Source organism: Selaginella moellendorffii, unplaced genomic scaffold (assembly GCF_000143415.4).
Source record: "Selaginella moellendorffii unplaced genomic scaffold, v1.0 SELMOscaffold_38, whole genome shotgun sequence".
Lineage (NCBI taxonomy): Eukaryota > Viridiplantae > Streptophyta > Lycopodiopsida > Selaginellales > Selaginellaceae > Selaginella > Selaginella moellendorffii.
In genome coordinates, this window is record NW_003314299.1 from 42,126 (window position 1) to 58,762 (window position 16,637).

At 51.4% G+C, this 16,637-nt stretch overlaps 6 protein-coding genes across 8 annotated transcripts; 3 read left to right on the forward strand and 3 right to left on the reverse strand.

Annotated features, from left to right (window-relative positions):
- Positions 1-97: 97 nt before the first annotated feature.
- On the reverse strand, positions 98-2,285 carry LOC9658699 (UDP-galactose/UDP-glucose transporter 2). Its single transcript, XM_002978704.2, has 8 exons — positions 1,949-2,285; positions 1,653-1,821; positions 1,515-1,543; positions 1,257-1,458; positions 957-1,199; positions 808-909; positions 645-752; positions 98-584 (listed from the first exon to the last, which is right to left on the reverse strand). Exons 2-8 carry the CDS (start codon positions 1,785-1,787, stop codon positions 336-338), a joined length of 1,068 nt encoding a protein of 355 aa, XP_002978750.1. The 5' UTR covers positions 1,788-1,821; positions 1,949-2,285; the 3' UTR covers positions 98-335.
- Positions 2,286-2,356: 71 nt separating this feature from the next.
- On the reverse strand, positions 2,357-4,193 carry LOC9658700 (2-(3-amino-3-carboxypropyl)histidine synthase subunit 1). 3 transcript variants are annotated; one of them, XM_024683740.1, is made up of 3 exons: positions 2,801-4,193; positions 2,698-2,740; positions 2,357-2,588 (listed from the first exon to the last, which is right to left on the reverse strand). In XM_024683740.1, exon 1 carries the CDS (start codon positions 4,165-4,167, stop codon positions 2,899-2,901), a length of 1,269 nt encoding a protein of 422 aa, XP_024539508.1. In that variant the 5' UTR covers positions 4,168-4,193; the 3' UTR covers positions 2,357-2,588; positions 2,698-2,740; positions 2,801-2,898. The 3 variants fall into 3 exon arrangements, with proteins under 3 accessions (XP_024539508.1, XP_024539509.1, XP_002978751.1); XM_024683741.1 differs by having other exon boundaries at positions 2,438-2,740; positions 2,801-4,048; positions 4,099-4,148; XM_002978705.2 differs by having other exon boundaries at positions 2,438-2,740.
- A 74-nt stretch (positions 4,194-4,267) lies between these two features.
- On the forward strand, positions 4,268-7,735 carry LOC9658701 (protein TPX2). Its single transcript, XM_024683557.1, has 19 exons — positions 4,268-4,529; positions 4,593-4,854; positions 4,915-5,026; positions 5,093-5,188; positions 5,244-5,344; positions 5,392-5,470; positions 5,520-5,582; positions 5,631-5,693; positions 5,752-5,849; positions 5,899-5,977; positions 6,022-6,087; positions 6,148-6,228; positions 6,308-6,364; positions 6,414-6,533; positions 6,594-6,760; positions 6,814-6,922; positions 6,972-7,031; positions 7,097-7,191; positions 7,255-7,735. Exons 1-19 carry the CDS (start codon positions 4,388-4,390, stop codon positions 7,418-7,420), a joined length of 2,016 nt encoding a protein of 671 aa, XP_024539325.1. The 5' UTR covers positions 4,268-4,387; the 3' UTR covers positions 7,421-7,735.
- A 2,665-nt stretch (positions 7,736-10,400) lies between these two features.
- LOC9658702 (asparagine--tRNA ligase, cytoplasmic 1) lies at positions 10,401-12,524 on the forward strand. The gene is made up of 8 exons (XM_002978589.2): positions 10,401-10,580; positions 10,640-10,873; positions 11,020-11,574; positions 11,631-11,819; positions 11,881-11,945; positions 12,000-12,129; positions 12,192-12,250; positions 12,315-12,524. Exons 1-8 carry the CDS (start codon positions 10,401-10,403, stop codon positions 12,496-12,498), a joined length of 1,596 nt encoding a protein of 531 aa, XP_002978635.1. The 3' UTR covers positions 12,499-12,524.
- A 295-nt stretch (positions 12,525-12,819) lies between these two features.
- On the forward strand, positions 12,820-14,997 carry LOC9653852 (pentatricopeptide repeat-containing protein At4g14050, mitochondrial). The gene has a single exon (XM_002978590.2). The coding sequence runs from the start codon at positions 12,844-12,846 to the stop codon at positions 14,968-14,970; it is 2,127 nt and encodes a 708-aa protein (XP_002978636.2). The 5' UTR covers positions 12,820-12,843; the 3' UTR covers positions 14,971-14,997.
- LOC9653855 (trihelix transcription factor GT-1) lies at positions 14,996-16,614 on the reverse strand. Its single transcript, XM_024683561.1, has 4 exons — positions 15,784-16,614; positions 15,592-15,708; positions 15,300-15,533; positions 14,996-15,250 (listed from the first exon to the last, which is right to left on the reverse strand). Exons 1-4 carry the CDS (start codon positions 16,307-16,309, stop codon positions 15,036-15,038), a joined length of 1,092 nt encoding a protein of 363 aa, XP_024539329.1. The 5' UTR covers positions 16,310-16,614; the 3' UTR covers positions 14,996-15,035.
- Between the last annotated feature and the right edge of the window lie 23 nt (positions 16,615-16,637).

A 16,637-nucleotide genomic window follows, 5' to 3' on the forward strand; every position in this document is an offset into this window, starting at 1 on the left:
ACATTAGGCATTGGGGAAATGCTCACATCACAAAGGCAGTGTTTGAGCTCATCTACATTATTGAGTTCTTGATTCCAGGGCTTATTAACGAATCAAGAGAAAAATTTAGGCTTAATAATTTGCTTGATCACAATAAGTATACTGCATTTTAGAATATACTTGGTTATTCTGGGTATATTCTTGACACTACAAGCCTTCAAAAATCAAAGAATTTCCCTCACGCCAGCCACCAGCATTATTCACCCGGCCAACCTCTCCAATTTGTGCACGAGCTTCCTGCGTGACCCGGTCGTCCTCGTTGTCTCTTTGTTAGTTCTCTTGCGCGTGTCTCTTCGTCACACGTTTTCCGACACTCGTCTCTCGTCAAATTCTCGGCCGTCTTCTACTTCGTGCTGGGAAACTTTTGTGTAGGGACGCTGAGGTGACGGCTTTGGCGGGGGCGCGCTAGAGGACGATTCCGGGAGCATCTTTAAGATGATGCCCATGGCGATTAGCAGCAGCCCCGTTACGTGCTGCTCGGTCATTGGCTTCGTGAAGATCACGTATGATAGCAAGAGAGTCACTGCCTTTCTCGCTGTGGTCACCTGAGATAACGATTCCAGCTATAGTGTAAACGAATATGTGAAATGGAGAGCGTGACTTACCATGGCGGTGGTGGCAGCTCCAAAGAGGGCAATGAGGGAGAGGACGGAGAGTTGGCCTATAAACGTTGCCATCGCTTCAAACACGAGGACCAGGTAGACATATGGATGCTGCGCAAGTAACAAAGCTTTAGAGTTTTGGAGAAACGCAGTTACTAGTGCTTACATTGTAGCATGAGGTCCAAGCTCTGAAGACCTCGCCAGTCAAAACCATCGGCGGGATCAAGAATGGAAGGCCCACTGCTGTCGAGCAGAATAACATCTCCATCTGGAAGGCACCAGCATTATAATATTTATCTTGCGAGGTGAATGTACCTGTGACGTTGCTGGGTTCATGGTAAAAATCGCTTCTTGCAAGTTGCCCAGGAATGAGTCCAACACGAGGGCTCCCACTACCATGATCACTCCAAATATGTGAAAGTTGGGGGAAGTGTGAGCGTCCGCCAGCGTGAATATCACGAGTCCAACAACGAGCATCACTGCCGACACATACTCCTGGAACGAATATTTTCGTCGTAAGCCAGGAATAAAAGCGCCCATTATCATCACCGGTAGAACCTGCTTGTGTCACGCCCACGTAAGCAGCTAACAAAGAAAACCAAGCCAGAACCAAACCTTGGTGGACTTGAACATTATCTGCGCTGGATAGTTGAGAAACATGAGCGATCCTTTTGTAAGCCCGTGAGAACCCATCAGAACCGCAGAGAGCTTGATGTACGTTTTCCAGGGGTTCAAGACATGCTTCACTCGAAATCCTTGCCAGAAAATCAGCGCGAGGTAGACAAATCCCTGGACGAAGGTGAAGTACCAGCCATAGCTGTAACATAGAAAAAACATCAGCCAAGAGTCCCTCAAACAAAGATGCTCACAAACCTGAATTGGAGGCGATTGTAAACGTACTCCTGCAAAAATTTGGAGAACAAGTTTGAAAAGGGCACAGGAAAAAAAAATGATGAACTAAACGCCTCTGGTCTAGCTAGGGAGCACTGATACTGATTGCCACACACGCACCTCACAAAGGCCGTTCACGGTGTATCCAAAGAAGAATCCCGCCGAGCAAATCAAGAGCTGGATCCATCGGGGCCTGCCAGTGAGAGTAATCCCGAGCAATGTAATGACATTATCTTCCGGAGCAGGCTGCCCCATTCTCGCCCGCCCGAGCGCCTCTAGGAACTATCGCCTTCACAGAGAAGAATAAATCACTATCAAAGAAAGAAAGCGCGGCCATCACATAGCAAGAATCCAATTCAAGCAAGATAGGAGAGATTCCAGAGAGAAATTCCAGAGAAATGCCCGAAATCACTCACCTTAACGGTATTCCAGAGCTTCTCAACCGCAGAGAATCCACGGATGCGCCGAGCAGCGCCGATGCTGTGCTCCGGGCGCCAGATATTTCAAAACAAAAACAAGGATAGATCCGGCATGCTCGGTACCTGTAGCGCACACGCGATCGGCGCATGCAGAGCACGAAATATCGCGAAATATGCGATCGAAAGCGCGAGCGATCGATCGGTCGCGCGCGCTTGCGCTTCCCCTTCCTAGATGCGTGCGCTGGTAGCTGCGGCAACAGAAAGAAATCGATCGCTTCTATCTGCGAGCAATCCTCCTGGCTAGCGGGGGAACCCTAGAAATGCGATGGCGCAATGCAAGGAGCATCCATTGACAAAAGGGCCGGCCTAAAACTATAAAGGACGCCGACGTGGCAAGAACGGGGAAACTTTGAAAACTTCGTTTGGACCACGCGCCTGTCCATAGTGTGAGAAACTTTCAAACACGACGCCGCTAATCCCTGCTTATACCACTAATTAAGTGCGATTATGTCGATTCTTTTAGCACCAGTCTCCTTGCTTGTTCGATGGAAATGGAATCGGAGCTTCTGTTCTTCCAAGATTTGGATCGTGTGTACCCGAAGTTTGACTTTGATGCTTTGATCGATTTGGAGTGTCCCTGAATTTTTCGGAAAAATTTTAGCGGCAGTATAAGTAGTAAATCAACAATGCAGTTAAAACCGAAACTCCGTCCCAGTAACTCCCTGCAGGAAAATACAAAGATTTACCAGAGCACGAGTAACCAGTGAACTTTGCCGAGAGATCGTCGAGCTGTGGATTCAGATTTCGTTAGAACAACCCTGTCCGGCGAAAACAAAATGGTGAACTTACCAGAGAGTGACGAACTCGCGATTCTCTGACGACGATTCCGTGACGATCGCGTTGATTCTAAGTTTGTTGTACCATCGTTTCGTAGAAAAAGTCGCCGCTCACGATCTCGCCTTGGTTGGCTTCCTGTTGTAGACCGAGTTCCAAGGCCCGCCATCTCTCGCGTAGTAATCCATAGGATAATCACCCAGGACGTCTTTGTCACCACAGGAGCAGCACGATGACGAACAATCCAAATGGCCTTCATTCCCCGGAGAACACCTCTTCCACCACGGCCTTGTGAAACCCAGAGCAACTTCCGCCTCGTATGGAGTGAGCAGCGGACGACCGTATGCCTCCCCCCAATCGATCGAAAGCCTCGGACACGCAATCTGGATCCATGCATCGATGGTTTCTTCCAAAAGTCCAATCTTGGCCGGGGACATCTCGCTCATGAGAAACACCTTGTAGACGACACCTCTCTCGGCTAGCCTGTTCTCGAGGTGGCGGAGTATCTGTGGATTTCCTTGCCTGCCTAGAGTTCCCAAGATCACGCCCCAGCTCTTCCCTCTCTGCGCCTGTTCTATAGCTGCTCTACGCGCCTTTCTCATCCCTGCTTGATCATACTCCTCACTGCTCAAAGCCTTCGTGTATGGATCATACCTGTAAACTTTCAGCCCCGGGTTTGCGATCATGAAAGCTTCGAGATGGAACCTTCCATCCGCTACAAACACCGCCGCATCGACCGAGCCTTTTGAAATAGCCGGCGCTGTACATCCCAAAACTTCTCCAGCGGAGAGAGGCTTTGCTTGCGGCACTACCACCTCCGAGAAAAAATCCACCACCCCCATCCTCGCGGAGTGGATCGCCGAGGAGAACTGGATCGTTCCACAGAGAGCAAGCCGGCTTCCAGCCTCGAAGTTGAACTTAAGAGCCTCGATCATATGCTCGACGTCGATCTGGATGTCCACGAACACATAGAGGCTGGGAACCTGTGTCACGTCGATCGGAACCAAGCAGCTATGGCCATAGTGGACGAGGAAATCGGCACCAAGAGCAGCGGCAGTGAGATCGTCGATACAACACGCCCCGTAAGTCACATCCCCGAGGACGAAGCACTCCTCCACTGCCGCGAATTCTTCCAGAATATCGCACAGCGGGAGCGCAAACATCTGCAAGCCCTCTGGGAGCTGGAGCGCGACGCGACGCGCCCCTGCCTGCTTGATCCGCCACACTGTCTTCGGGATCTCCAGATTGTAGTTGGACGGAAGCCTCGCGATCGCCGCTCTCAAGCGCGGATCATTGAGAATGCTATCAGGTACCTGTTGCCGCACGAATCGCTTGGGCGGCGCCGCGACTCTCCGGGGCGCCAGAGAAGCCTCCTCCGCCATAGCTAGGGCACTGCCGTGAAGAACCCTAAAAGAGATTGTACGGAAGTGACCGTTGAAACTTTTAACTTGGGGCTTTTGTCGAACGGGTAGAAACCCTATCTCTTCTTCTTCTTCTTTCGAGAGTCCGCGGCCGCGATCTTCACTAGGTTTTGTGTAGCCGTTGTTCTGATCGATCGGGGGAGCTGGAGTGTGAGTGAGGATCGTCGAGATTTCGGGCTCGATGGCGAGCGAGGAGTTTGTTCTTGATCCGAAATACGAGTTCTCTGCTCCTAGGTACCATGATTTCGTCGCCGGCGAGTCGAAGATGGACATTGACGAGGCAGAGCACTGGTTTGAGAGCGCCAGGGGCTACGAGGATTCGCGTAAGTGACCTTCGATCTCTCTGTCTCTCTTTTTCTTCTCGGATGCTAAGGTGAGATCCACAGCTCACGCGGACAAGGCGAATGGCAGTGAGGCTGTCCCTAGCAGCGCCATGGACGACATTGAAAACATGGCTCCAGCGCCAGTCAAAGTGGTGCCGGCAGCCGTGATAGAAGCTCCAAAGGCAAGCCCGCTCAAGGAAATCTCTGTGAATGTGGTGGATTGCCCCTCTACAACCACGCCGTTTAAGCGGCCGCTTTGTTCCAACGCTAGCAAGCATGGCCAGGCTCTCACGGCGCCTAAGAATTCAATGCGAAGCTTGACAAGGTATGGATGGATTCTCTGAGATTCTCACTGGAGCTGACTGATCGTCTTTAATTTTCTTAGATATGCTCGAGATACTGTAGTGAAGAAGATGAAAAAGAGTATCGAGATGGTGATGGGCACGGATGAAAACGCACACAAGAAACAAAAGGTGGAAACCGGATGTGTAAAGCAGGTAATGCATTCGCTTCTGATGTTACTGTTTAGCACTATCTGGTGATTGCCTTTTTTTTTGCTCCAGGGAGGAAAACCGGGTTCACCTTTCATGTCGCTGGCCGAGAAAGTTCTAAAGTTCCAGATTAAAACCCCTGAGAGATTTCGCAATCACTCTCAACAGGTAATTTGATGGTTGCATATGCCGTGGCTAACAACTATGGCTTTGGTATGACTAGGAGTTGTCCACTTCTTTATTGCAACATCAAAAGTCGGCACTGAAGCTAACAGTACCAAAAGAACCGGAACTCGAAACTTCTCATAGAGCTCGGCCGCCAAGGTAGACCAATTTCTTTCTGCCAGACCCTACAATGGTGACTGTTTCAGAGTTAAAAGCACCGCTGAACTTGAAGAGGAAATGTTGGCAAAAATTCCGAAGTTCAAAGCCCGACCGATGAATAAGAAGGTACTGTACTAGTTTTCACAGTTTCTATATCATAACGTCTGTGTCTCAGATTTTTGAAGCTCCTCATGTTCCTGCAATCTCAAAACGTAATGCACAACAACCAGAGTTCCAGGTATACTGTAAAACTTGACTAGATCAAAATTCCATATTTCATTTTTAGGAGTTCCATTTGAGAACTACGGAGCGTGCCTTGCAACACATATGTTCTGCATCGGAGGCTTCGGTAAGAACATATTTTACCGAAATGATTCGAATTTTGTTTGATTTGGCTTGTTTGGCAGGTATCAGATGTAAATGAGAGACGGAAGTCTGCTCCCGGCGACCTCAGAGAACCTCGTGAGCCGCAACTTCATACAGCTGCCAGAGCACGTCCAACAAAGTAGGCGCTAGTTGGATCGATGCATTTGTATCTAACATTTGCTATGCAGGGTGAAAAGTAGAGAGGAAATGGAAATAGAGGAACTACAAAAGGTGCCAAAATTCAAAGCACGTCCTCTGAACAAGAAGGTGTGAAACTGCTTGCAAATTCATCATCTCACATGTTTTTTCAGATCTTTGAAAGCCGAGGCGATCTGGGCATTTTCAGAAGTCAAAAGCGCCAACTTACAGTCCCGGTGGTAAGAGTCTGTTATTAACTTTTCTCACGGTAGTTTTCCTCACGGTTCTGACCTTCGTAGGAATTTCATTTTGCTACTGAAGAGCGATGTCAACATCCATCTAATGATCATGATACTACTATAACTGAAAAGCTCGAAAAGGTGAGTAAGCACACAATGCCTTGACTAGGCCAGTAATTCCGCTGCGCTTGGTGTTGATTAGCTCTCACTCCATTCTCAGGAGGCACATTATCCAGCGGGTCCAACTGTACCTCGTCCGTTCCACCTTGTGACAGAGGTTTGAGAAAGAAACTGCTAGTGCACTCACCTCCGTATTCTCTTGACAGCATCGTGGAGAAGCAAACAAAACGAGGTTCATGCAAGAGCTATTTGAGCGAGAACTAGAGGAGCGTAACTTAAGAGTCCCTAAAGCAAATCCTCTTCCTTTCACTACGGACATTCCAGCGGTATGTATGCACTTCTCCGTGGCTGGCCTCACCTACGGGCTCTTGCTCTTTTTGCTGTAGATTCCACCAAAGCCACAACCGAAGGACTGCACGAGACCCGAGCCGTTTGAACTTGAAAGCCTTGTGAGACACGAAGAAGAACTTCAAAGGAAAGCCGAGGAGCTCGCCAGACTTGAGCTTGAAGAAGCGGCAATGAGGCAATTCCATGCTCAACCAGCTCCAGTCTTGTAAGTCTCATCACCCCCCTGCGTTTTCATCTCACCTTTCTTTGTTTTTCCAGTGACTCCGTTTTTATGCCCGAGCGATCACGCGCTCCTCTTACTGAGGTTCAAGAGTTTTGTTTCCGAGCTGAAGCTCGTGCTGCAGAGCGGGCAGAATTCGATAAAAAGGTATGTTAATTACATGCTCACTGCATTTTTCCTCATTCATGGCTGCTAGGTGATGGAGAAGCAAAATCATTACAAGCACATCAGGGAAGAACTCGAGGCTGCGAGAAGAGTAAGTATAAGCGCGTTTCTCCTTCTCTTTGCAGCTCTTTGACAAGTGCTGCTACCAAATTACAGGTAGAAGAAGGCAAACTAGTGAAAGCTCTTCGAAGAGAGATGATCCCGCTAGCCAGGCCCATGCCTGTCTTTGGCAAACCTTTCGTTCCGCACAGGTGCATAGCTCACTCAGCCTTCCCTCTCCCCATCGCTGATGAAGCTCTCTCTCGGGTTTGCAGATCCAAAAGAGAACCGACGCGAGCTATATCACCCCGGCTAAGAGTTCTCGACCGGAAAGAGCGCAGGCAATCGACGCAGCAGAGGCAATCGAACGAGAGAAGAAGATCCGTGGAGCTGAGGCGGGCTTCCACGATGAGCGCCCAAAAGAAGGCCCAGATGAGGTAAAAGCAGTGACGGATCGAGATATTCATCCATCTTGGCTGGATCTCTCTGGCCACTTCGCTATCGATCTTCGCTATCGATCGAGCAGCGGGCGCTCCAGATTTGCGAACGAAGCCAACACTGCGTTGTCAAAGAAGAGCTTGACGTCGGCGTTCCAAGAAGTTGGGAAGCATGGTTGGACTTAGAGTTGACCAATGTTTGACTAGGTTCTTAAGTCTTGGACATGAACGCAGTCAATCACTGGATTGCACAAACTCCTTTGCATCCTGTTTGTGAAATTCATTAACTATCCAGATATTAGAAGTTTTTGATGGCTATAATCATATCTCAAACAGCGAATATTTCAAACAGTGAATTTTATGGTGGCATACCTGCCATAGTATTTATAATTTATTTTTACTACCAATTGCTATAAGTTAATATATTTGTAATATGAAATTGCTTCGGCTAATTTCACTCTCAAAGTGCTTAACGATTAAAAATCTGTTAATTCAGCAGCAGTACTAATAGCACAACTGATCGATCAATCAACCCAAATCAGCTCAGCATGGCTCAAAATACTTTCCTTCACCGGTTGTGTTTGAGATTGCAAACATGAGCTTCCACTGTGTTGTTGTTGCTCATTGTACACTCGAAAGCAGCATTGCACTGAGTGGAAAGCTGGCTCGCTTCCTCGCACCGGAGCGTGATGGAGTCCTCAGCCGCCTATCATCCTGACATTTCCGGAAAAAATCGAATCGCGTGCATTTTCTTCTTTCACAAGCTGTGGTCATAGAGCAGATTGTCGCGAAGAACAACACCTAGCAGAAGAACTGCAGCCGCTTCCGACACTCCGATTTGCGCGCGCGCTGCGCCCAAAACTCCAAATCAATTCAGATATTCATATTTGCATGTACAGTACAAAACAAATCCCGTATTTCGATTTTGCAAAATTCAGCCAGATCGCTGAGGACAAGATATAATCTTCCATCCTCTGTCCGATTGAAGTTATTTACGACTCAGTCTTCTCCACCATCACCCATTCTGCTGAAAGCCTGAACTTCAAAAACTTACTCAGCTCTGGCTTGCTCTCGAGGCTCTATTCCTTAGTCCCAGCCACTTCTGATGATTATTCCTACAACTCTGCTTCCTGTTTTTGTGCCTGAGAATGCCTCCACTACTAATGAACTTGCCTCTACTGACTATGATTTCTAGATTATTCAGGTCAGCCTCACTCGGTTTTTACATCTGTTCTGTTTTCTTCCTCTCATTTCTCAAATGAATGCTATTTGTTTTTTCCAGAATTTCAGTGCAATCTCAAGTAGCTTTTCTTTACCAAGAACTTCATCATCCACAAGTGATAACCTCTCATTTTTCTCAAGCTCCATATCAACTAGAATCCGCTCTCGCTTTGTCAATGCAAAAAAGTTCAAAGTAAAGGCTAACTTGCCACAAAGTGGTCGCTCCAATGAAATTTCTTCTGCACTGCCTGAGCTGAAGAAGAGAAGTGGAGGCTGATCAACTTTCTTGCCTTCGTGATCAAAAGACGTTTGTCGACATTAGCATGGCTGGCAGTTTCTTCCTTGAAATCACAGAACAACAAGTATCCAAACATATGCGCTATATCTTCATTCATGCTTCGTTTCATGTCGGAAGAACCACGTCGAAGAAACCTTGTAGACATCAAAGGCAGGTTGTTGGCATTCTTGATTGATGTGGGAAACCAAAAGATCACACTCAGCCATTTCTAACAGAGCACTCACCTAATGAATGTTGATGTCTGCTATACAAGAAAGCCTGGACGTCCTGTGACATCTTGTGCGTCCCTGGTGAAGAGGGCCAAGGATCGGTTCAAGGCCTCGGCTTTGAAAGTTATCTGTCCTCCCAATCCCGGTGGCGCGATCTGTCGTGGAGCTGTGGTGTCTGGCACGATGGCGTGATCGTTTCATGCGGTGGTGGTAGCGAGATGATAGATAGTTTGATGTCGTGAGATGAAATTTATACCTTTTGGAAAGAAATCTCGAAAGAATGTGAGTGAGAGAATTGAGTAAGAAAATCGAGAGTGTGAAGTATAAGCTAGAAGCTACTGGAGTGAGTGAGCATGCCTGTAGGTGTTCTTACGAGTCGCAGGAGCTCCAGGAGCTCTTGTTCTTCTTCCGCGGTGAGTGTCTCGTGGATGAGCCCGAGCCTCTCAAGAACGTCCGCGACTGTCTTGCTGTCTTTGCAAATCTCGTGCTCGATGACGATGGCGAGGTCGTGCTTGAGTGACTGAGCTTGGAGGTAGATCGCAGCCTGTGAGAAGAAGTAAGAAAGAATTCCAGAAGAAAAAAAAAATGGAAACTCACGTCCACGAGCTGGAGTAGCTCATCGGAGCTCGAGAACATCGCCCGGACGTCTCCACCGTGCTCCCAGTAGTGGATAATCTTCTCCAGCACCGCATCGTCGATGAGATCGGGCATGGAGATTTCACGCTTGTTGCTGTCGAGCAAATCCACCAGCTCGGCCAGAAGCTCTGATTCTTTGGCAGCGCTCTTGGGGAGCCGGATGCGCTTGCGGCTTCTAAGCAAGAAGAGCTCCTGGAAGAATCGACTCGATCGAAATATTTTGGGAAAGAAAAAGGAAAATCCAATCCAAGAACGCACCTTCTCCCATCCGGGATTGTCCCGCGCGTCAGGATGGATCTCTCGCAGCAAGTTCATGATGAGCGCCTTCGCATTGCCGACCTATCCATCAAGAAGACAAGCGATCGCAAGAAATTTCAGTCTCGGCCATGGAAATCGACCGATCCGGCATGCGAGAGGACGATATTTCGAGAAAATTCCTCCCGATTTTACCTGCAAGAAAGGATCCCCTCTCGCCATCGCCTCCGTGCTCTAAAGCTCTTTCCCTCCTTTCAAACGTTAAACCTGAGATCGGACGGCTCATATCATTCTCCCGCCATCGACGGTCCAAGGCTATATAAAGAAGGGTGAAAGGTTTTGCGAAGGATTAGGGTTTAAAAGCTATGGAGGAACATCGTTACTCACACAGAGTGCTCGCGCGATCGATCTTGACGCGCCCGGACGGAGGAGCTGCCCTCGCTGGCCAAACATTGTGCGTCGGGGGATGGATCAAGTCCCGGCGCACGCATCGCGGCGTTGTTTTCCTGGCTCTCAGCGATGGATCGTGTGCTTCGTCTCTCCAGGTACGCAAATCCCTCTCTCCGCAAATATTTCGTCCAATCTCACTGCGATCTACTCGCAGGTGATCGTCGATCCCGAGAAGGAGCTCGACACCGAGCAGCTCCACACTGGGAGCTGCGTGCTCGTGAAAGGAGAATTGGTGCTATCGCCGGGTAAAGGCCAGGCCGTGGAGCTCCACGCCCGAGAGTTCCTACACGCTGCTCCCGCCGACGCATCCAAGTATCCCATTGCCAAAACAAAGCTTCCGCCAGAGTTTCTAAGGACTGTTCTACATCTCCGGCCAAGAACAGATCTAGTAAGTTGCCAGTCCTTGAGATCGAGCTTCATGCTTTCTTTCTTGCACAAAGTTTCTTAGAAGTCTTTCCTTGAGCTCCAAGCAAAGTTGCAACTCTGTGTGTGTTAACTTTTTCTTTCTTTGTTTCCTAAGCTCGCGTTTTGCAGATATCGTCCGTCGCTCGCATTCGCAGCGCTCTCGTGCTCGCCACCCACACATTCTTCCAGCAGCAGGGATTCATCCACGTCCACACGCCAATCATCACAACCAGCGACTGCGAGGGCGCCGGCGAGATGTTCCAAGTCACGACTTTGCTCGCTCCCGAGAAGAGGGAACACCTCGTGGCGCCGACGCAAGACCAGATCGATGCTGCCAGGGAATTGGTCACCCGATGCGGAGATACTGTCCGGAAGCTCAAGGAGAACAAGTCGAGCAGCAAAGCGGAGATCGGTGACGCCGTGAAACAGCTCAAAGCGGCCAAAGACGAAGAAGCCAGGCTCGTCAAACGGGCCGAGGACGGGGGTGCTGACTACTCGGCCGATTTCTTTGGGCGACCAGCGTTCCTGACAGTCTCTGGCCAGCTCCAAGCTGAGACGTACGCTTGCGCTCTTAGCAACGTTTACACTTTCGGCCCGACGTTTCGAGCGGAGCAGTCTCATACATCCCGGCATTTGGCAGAGTTTCTGATGGTGGAACCGGAGCTTGCATTTGCGGAGCTCAAGGTTAGAGGTTTCTCGTTTTGGAAACTTGATCCCATGAATTAAATTTGTGGTGGCAGGATGATATGGACTGTGCGGAAGACTACGTGAAATTCATGTGCCAGTGGTTACTGGATCGCTGCTACGATGATATCAAGCTTATGGACGACAAGCTCACTGAGAGCGGTGCCTTGGAGCGGCTCCAGAACGTTGTCAGTGCTCCGTTCGCGAGGATAACTTACACACAAGCAATCGAGATGCTAAAGGAGGTTCGTGATTCTCTGGTTTTCCTTTGCGTGATCTTTCTTACGCTGTACCTTCTTCTTGTAGGTGAAAGACTTTACCTTCGACACTCCAGTGGAATGGGGAATGGATTTAGCATCCGAGCACGAAAGGTATGTTAGAGAGAAAACAAAATCGATCTTTTTTTTTATGATCTTTCACTTCAGGTATCTCGCAGAGCAGCTCTTCCAAAAGCCCGTCTTTGTATACGACTATCCAAAGGCGATCAAGGCGTTCTACATGCGAGTTAATGACGATGGCCAGACCGTGGCAGCCATGGACATGCTCGTGCCAAAGGTGAGAAGCTTTCTTTCACAGGAGAAGCATAGCCAAAGTGATTGAAAATCGCGTTTTTCCAGGTCGGCGAGCTTGTGGGAGGGAGCCAGAGAGAGGAGAGATACGAGGTGCTCGTCCAAAGGTATGGCGGATTTGAGATTTTCGCAAGAGCCCTGCGGTAAAATGGTGTGTTCTTGATCTTGCAGGCTAGAAGAACTAGAGCTGCCACTGGATTCATACGAGTGGTACTTGGATTTGCGACGCTATGGAAGCGTGAAGCACTCGGGATTTGGGCTGGGATTCGAGAGGATGCTCCTCTTCGTCACAGGACTAGAGAACATCAGGGATGTGATACCATTTCCCAGATCTACTGGCAAGGCCGAGTTATAACAAGAGCTTGCATTTTTATAGTTCTTATAGTTACCGATGAATGGATAGCTCGCTCGAATAGATCACTCTCGTGGCGATCTTCGCTTCTTTGGCTTCTTGATGGATGAATCTTCGCTGCCTCGATCGATGTCTCTCGGATCGCGCAAATGCCTGTGGAGGAAGACTAGGGTTTCTTCTTGTCAATGCTCTTGGCAAGGCGCGGGAGGGAATCGTCGATCGATAGGCGTCCTCGCTGGAAATATCCAGATCTCTCGCATCAGATCGGCCTCACAGAATGCATCGATGAGGATCTTCCCTGTTCGATGGATCGGAGGAAGAACACTAGGCTAGGGTTTCTTCTTGTCAATGCTCTTGGCGCGGCGCGCGAGGCAATCCTCGATCGATACGCGCTTCCTCGCTCGAAATATCCAGGCTGCTGCCGCTCCACAGCCGGATCGTCCATCCGATCGCCTCGCCGGCCTCGCAGAATGCATCGCCCGGCTCGACGATCGCTCGCCGGATGTCAACCACATCATGCTCCCGGGCCTCCTCCAGAGCTGCGGCAAGATGCGCGCTCTCGACCAGGGCCGCAAGCTCCACGCCTACCTCGCCAAGCACGGCCTCGATCGCGAGCTCGTCCTGGGGAACTTCCTCCTCGACATGTATGGCAAATGCGGCTGCGCGGCCGACGTCGTGGATCTCTTCCACCGCATGCGCGACCGCAATCTCTTCTCCTGGACGGCGCTCATCGCCGCGCACGCGCACAGCAACGCCAAGAAGGCCGGCGCCGCGGCAGTGCTCGCGAACAGCCGCGAGGCGCTCAAGCTCTTCTCGCGGCTCCAGATGGAGGGGCTCAAGCCGGATCGCGTCGTCTTCGTGCACGTCCTCTCGGCGTGCTCGGATCCCTCGCTGGCGGCGCAGGGGCGGGCGATCCACCGGATGATCGTGGAGGAGACCGATCTAGCGAAGAACACGCTCGTCAACAACTCGGTGCTCAACATGTACGCGCGATGTGGGCGAATGGATGCCGCCTGGCGGCATTTTGAGAGCCTGGAGGAGAAGAGAGACGCGGTGTCCTACACGACGATGATCAATGCCTGCGCTGGAAGTGGGCGATTCCGCGAGGTGCTCGAGGTCTTCTCGCGGATGGAGGCCGCCGGGATGGAGCCCAACAACATGTCGCTCGTCACGGTGCTCAGCGCCTTCGCGAAAGTTGGCAACCTCCACCTCGCCGCCAGGATCTTCGCGCGGACGGACAGGAGCTACATCTTCCCCTGGAACGCGATGATCGCGGCCTACGTCCAGCACGGGGACAGCCGCCAGGCGATCCGGCTCTTCGACGAGCTCCTGGCGCGGAGGATCGAGCCCAACAGCGTGACGCTCATGGAAGTCCTGGACGCCTGCGCGAGCCTGGCGGCGCTCAGGGACGGCAAGCGCGTCCACGCCATCGCCAGGGATCACGGAGTGGATTCGGAGGTGGCGGTGGCCACCGCGATCGTGGACATGTACTCCAAGTGTGGCTGCTTGGACGAGGCGGTGGAGGCGTTCGCTCGGATCGAGCGACACGACACCGTCTCCTGGACTGCGATGCTCGCGGCATTTGCCCAGCACGGGCATATCGATCGAGCGCTGGCAACGTTCCAGAGAATGCAAGAGCAAGGCCACAAGCCCAACTACGTCACCTTCGTCCATCTCCTCAGCGCTTGCAGCCACAAGGGGCTCGTCGAGGAGGGCCGCAAGTACTTCGATCTCATGACCGCGCGCTATGGCATCGCTCCAGACGCCCAGCACTACGCGTGCATGGTGGATCTCCTGGGACGCGCCGGCTACCTCGACGAGGCGGAGGACTTTCTCAACAGGATGCCGGGAGCTCCACACGCCGCGGTGCTCAAATCGCTACTCTCGGCGTGCCGGAGCTACAAGGACGTGGACCGCGGCGAGAGGATCGCCAAGAGGATGCTCGAGAGTTTCTGGGACGAGTCCATGCCTTACGTGGTGCTGGCGAGCATCTACCGCGCGGCCGGGAAGTGGGAGGAGGCGGCCAGGATCCGGAGCCTCATGGTGGAGCGCGGCGTGAGGAAGGATCCGGGGCGCAGCGCGATCGAGGTGGAGGGGAGGGTCTTCGAGTTCGTGGCCGGGGACATGAGCCACGTCCAGATGAATCCCATCCGGGCCAAGCTCCAGGAGCTGAGCAGCGCGATGAAGGAGGCCGGTTATGTTCCAGACACCTCGCTCGTTCTCCACGACGTTGCCGAGGAGGAGAAGGAGCAAGTTCTTCTCTGGCATAGCGAGAAGCTGGCGGTGGCGTTTGGGCTGCTCAACACCCCGGCCGGGAGCCCGATCAGAGTGATCAAGAACCTCCGGGTTTGCAAGGACTGCCACGACGCCGCCAAGCTCATCTCGGCGATCGAGCAGCGGCGGATCGTGTTCCGGGACTTGAGCCGGTTCCACCACTTTGAGAACGGGGTGTGTTCCTGCGGGGATTACTGGTAGAACACAGTGAGAGCCTGGTCGAGAAGATTCAAAGGAGCGAAGCATTACGAGTTTATAAGAACCTGTCAAGCGCCCAAGAGGCCGGCTCGCTGGTAAACGCACAGGGGGTGGAGCTCGTGGAGAAACTCCACGTCTTGGAAGCCGCCTACTTGCCTCACGCCCGTCCATCCACGCCGAGCTAGGAAGTCCTTGAAGTTGTCCTCCGTGAAGAGCGTCTTGTCCTCGGTGGCTCCCGTGAGACGATCGGACTCGTCGTAGAGGCAGACTTTGATCGTCACGCCTGGAAGAGCATTGTCATGGAGAAGATCATCGCGAATGATGATAGCTACCTTCGTCCAGGTTGAGAATGTAGCTTCCCAATGGCATGTCGCGATCGATGCTCCACACGACGCCGTCTTCGTCCTCGAGCCAGAACGCTCGTTTGGTTCTCAGCCGGAAAGCAGCCTTGATCGCCTCTCGGATTGAATCCGGCGAGCCATCGATCCCTACGCGCCTCGTCACGCTGTTGTATCGGATAGTTATGATCTTTCCAGCGGGCAACGAGCTGCGCTGTGCTCCTCCCGCTACGTAGAGCTTTCCAAGAGTTAGAAGAAGAAAAGAATCAAACAAGAAAACGCAAACCTTCTTTCCAGTTCCAGCCGTTTGCTACAGCGAGATCGTTGGAGGAACTGAGATGGTGATTTGCTTCGCTCTCCAGCCTGCTCTCCAGATTGAACTGGTTTCGCGAAGTAGTAGTGACTGAGAAAGAGAGAAAGAAAAGATCTAGAGATCAAACAAGCGAGGGAACTTCCATACAATCCAAAGAGAAAGTACCTTTGGGAGAAGTATCCAGTTTGCTGGGACTCTTGTATGGATTTAGCCGGGCTCTCTCGGACAGAAGATCTTCCAGTTCTTTGAAGCAGCCAACCTTGTTAGCACTGCCACCTCCACCATTCTTGTCGTGGTGCCTCGCCTTCTTGTACTCCTTGAGCAAATTCCTCCACTTGTCGATACACATTGTGGGCGACCTGTCGAATCCCCGCTCCTTCATCTTGCTCGAGATGAGATCCCACAGGTGCTTGTTGGATTTGCTCGTGTTGAACAAGCTGTCCATCTCCCGGCGATGCGCAATGAGAGCTCGGATCTCCTCCTGGGCCCAAGTCTCGGCTCTCTTCTTTGGGGCCTTGACGTCGTGATCGTCGCACAGATCGCCGGAGCCCAGCATCAATCCCTGCTGCTGCTGGTGCTGCTGTGGAGAATTCGATCTACGCGTGGCTGCTATCGTCGGTATCGATGGAGCCGGAGCCGCCTCAACGATTTCGGACACAGGCCCTCCTCCATTGGCCACACAATCAATCATCCTCTCGCCTTGGAAGATTCGCGAGGAAATATCAAGAATCCCCTTCCCTGGAGCAAAATGGAGAGACTCCTACCTCCCCGGATCCATCAGCTCCATCCCTGGATGCCCAGAATGCGACCAACGAGGCGGTAACGGCAGCGGCGATCCCTGCGAGAGCAATCCATCGCTGGATCGGACGAGCAGCGGAGATGCAGATCCATGGCGATCCAAGAACAACGCAGCCGCAGCGTGGAGATCGATCACACTCATCACAGGAAATAGAAGGGTTAAAAGAAACGAAATGCCGAAGGATATTCCGTCTGTTCCAACTTAAAAATACAGAATATCC

Excerpts from the sequence above, each read along its gene's own strand:
- LOC9658700 (XM_024683740.1), bottom strand. The coding sequence starts at position 4,167 with ATGGCGGAGGAGGCTTCTCTGGCGCCCCGGAGAGTCGCGGCGCCGCCC.
- LOC9653852 (XM_002978590.2), top strand. The coding sequence starts at position 12,844 with ATGCTCTTGGCGCGGCGCGCGAGGCAATCCTCGATCGATACGCGCTTC.
- LOC9658699 (XM_002978704.2), bottom strand. The coding sequence starts at position 1,787 with ATGGGGCAGCCTGCTCCGGAAGATAATGTCATTACATTGCTCGGGATT. Across the intron at positions 1,544-1,652 it reads CCGTGAACGGCCTTTGTGAG|GAGTACGTTTACAATCGCCT; the intron begins GTGCGTGTGTGG and ends AAATTTTTGCAG. Across the intron at positions 753-807 it reads CTTGGACCTCATGCTACAAT|CATCCATATGTCTACCTGGT; the intron begins GTAAGCACTAGT and ends TTACTTGCGCAG.
- LOC9653855 (XM_024683561.1), bottom strand. The coding sequence starts at position 16,309 with ATGATTGATTGTGTGGCCAATGGAGGAGGGCCTGTGTCCGAAATCGTT. Across the intron at positions 15,534-15,591 it reads CGGCTGGAACTGGAAAGAAG|CGGGAGGAGCACAGCGCAGC; the intron begins GTTTGCGTTTTC and ends AGCTCTACGTAG. Across the intron at positions 15,251-15,299 it reads CATTCTCAACCTGGACGAAG|GCGTGACGATCAAAGTCTGC; the intron begins GTAGCTATCATC and ends ATGCTCTTCCAG.
- LOC9658702 (XM_002978589.2), top strand. The coding sequence starts at position 10,401 with ATGGAGGAACATCGTTACTCACACAGAGTGCTCGCGCGATCGATCTTG. Across the intron at positions 10,581-10,639 it reads CGTGTGCTTCGTCTCTCCAG|GTGATCGTCGATCCCGAGAA; the intron begins GTACGCAAATCC and ends ATCTACTCGCAG. Across the intron at positions 12,251-12,314 it reads TACGAGGTGCTCGTCCAAAG|GCTAGAAGAACTAGAGCTGC; the intron begins GTATGGCGGATT and ends TTGATCTTGCAG.
- LOC9658701 (XM_024683557.1), top strand. The coding sequence starts at position 4,388 with ATGGCGAGCGAGGAGTTTGTTCTTGATCCGAAATACGAGTTCTCTGCT. Across the intron at positions 6,761-6,813 it reads GCTCAACCAGCTCCAGTCTT|TGACTCCGTTTTTATGCCCG; the intron begins GTAAGTCTCATC and ends TTGTTTTTCCAG. Across the intron at positions 6,923-6,971 it reads GGGCAGAATTCGATAAAAAG|GTGATGGAGAAGCAAAATCA; the intron begins GTATGTTAATTA and ends CATGGCTGCTAG.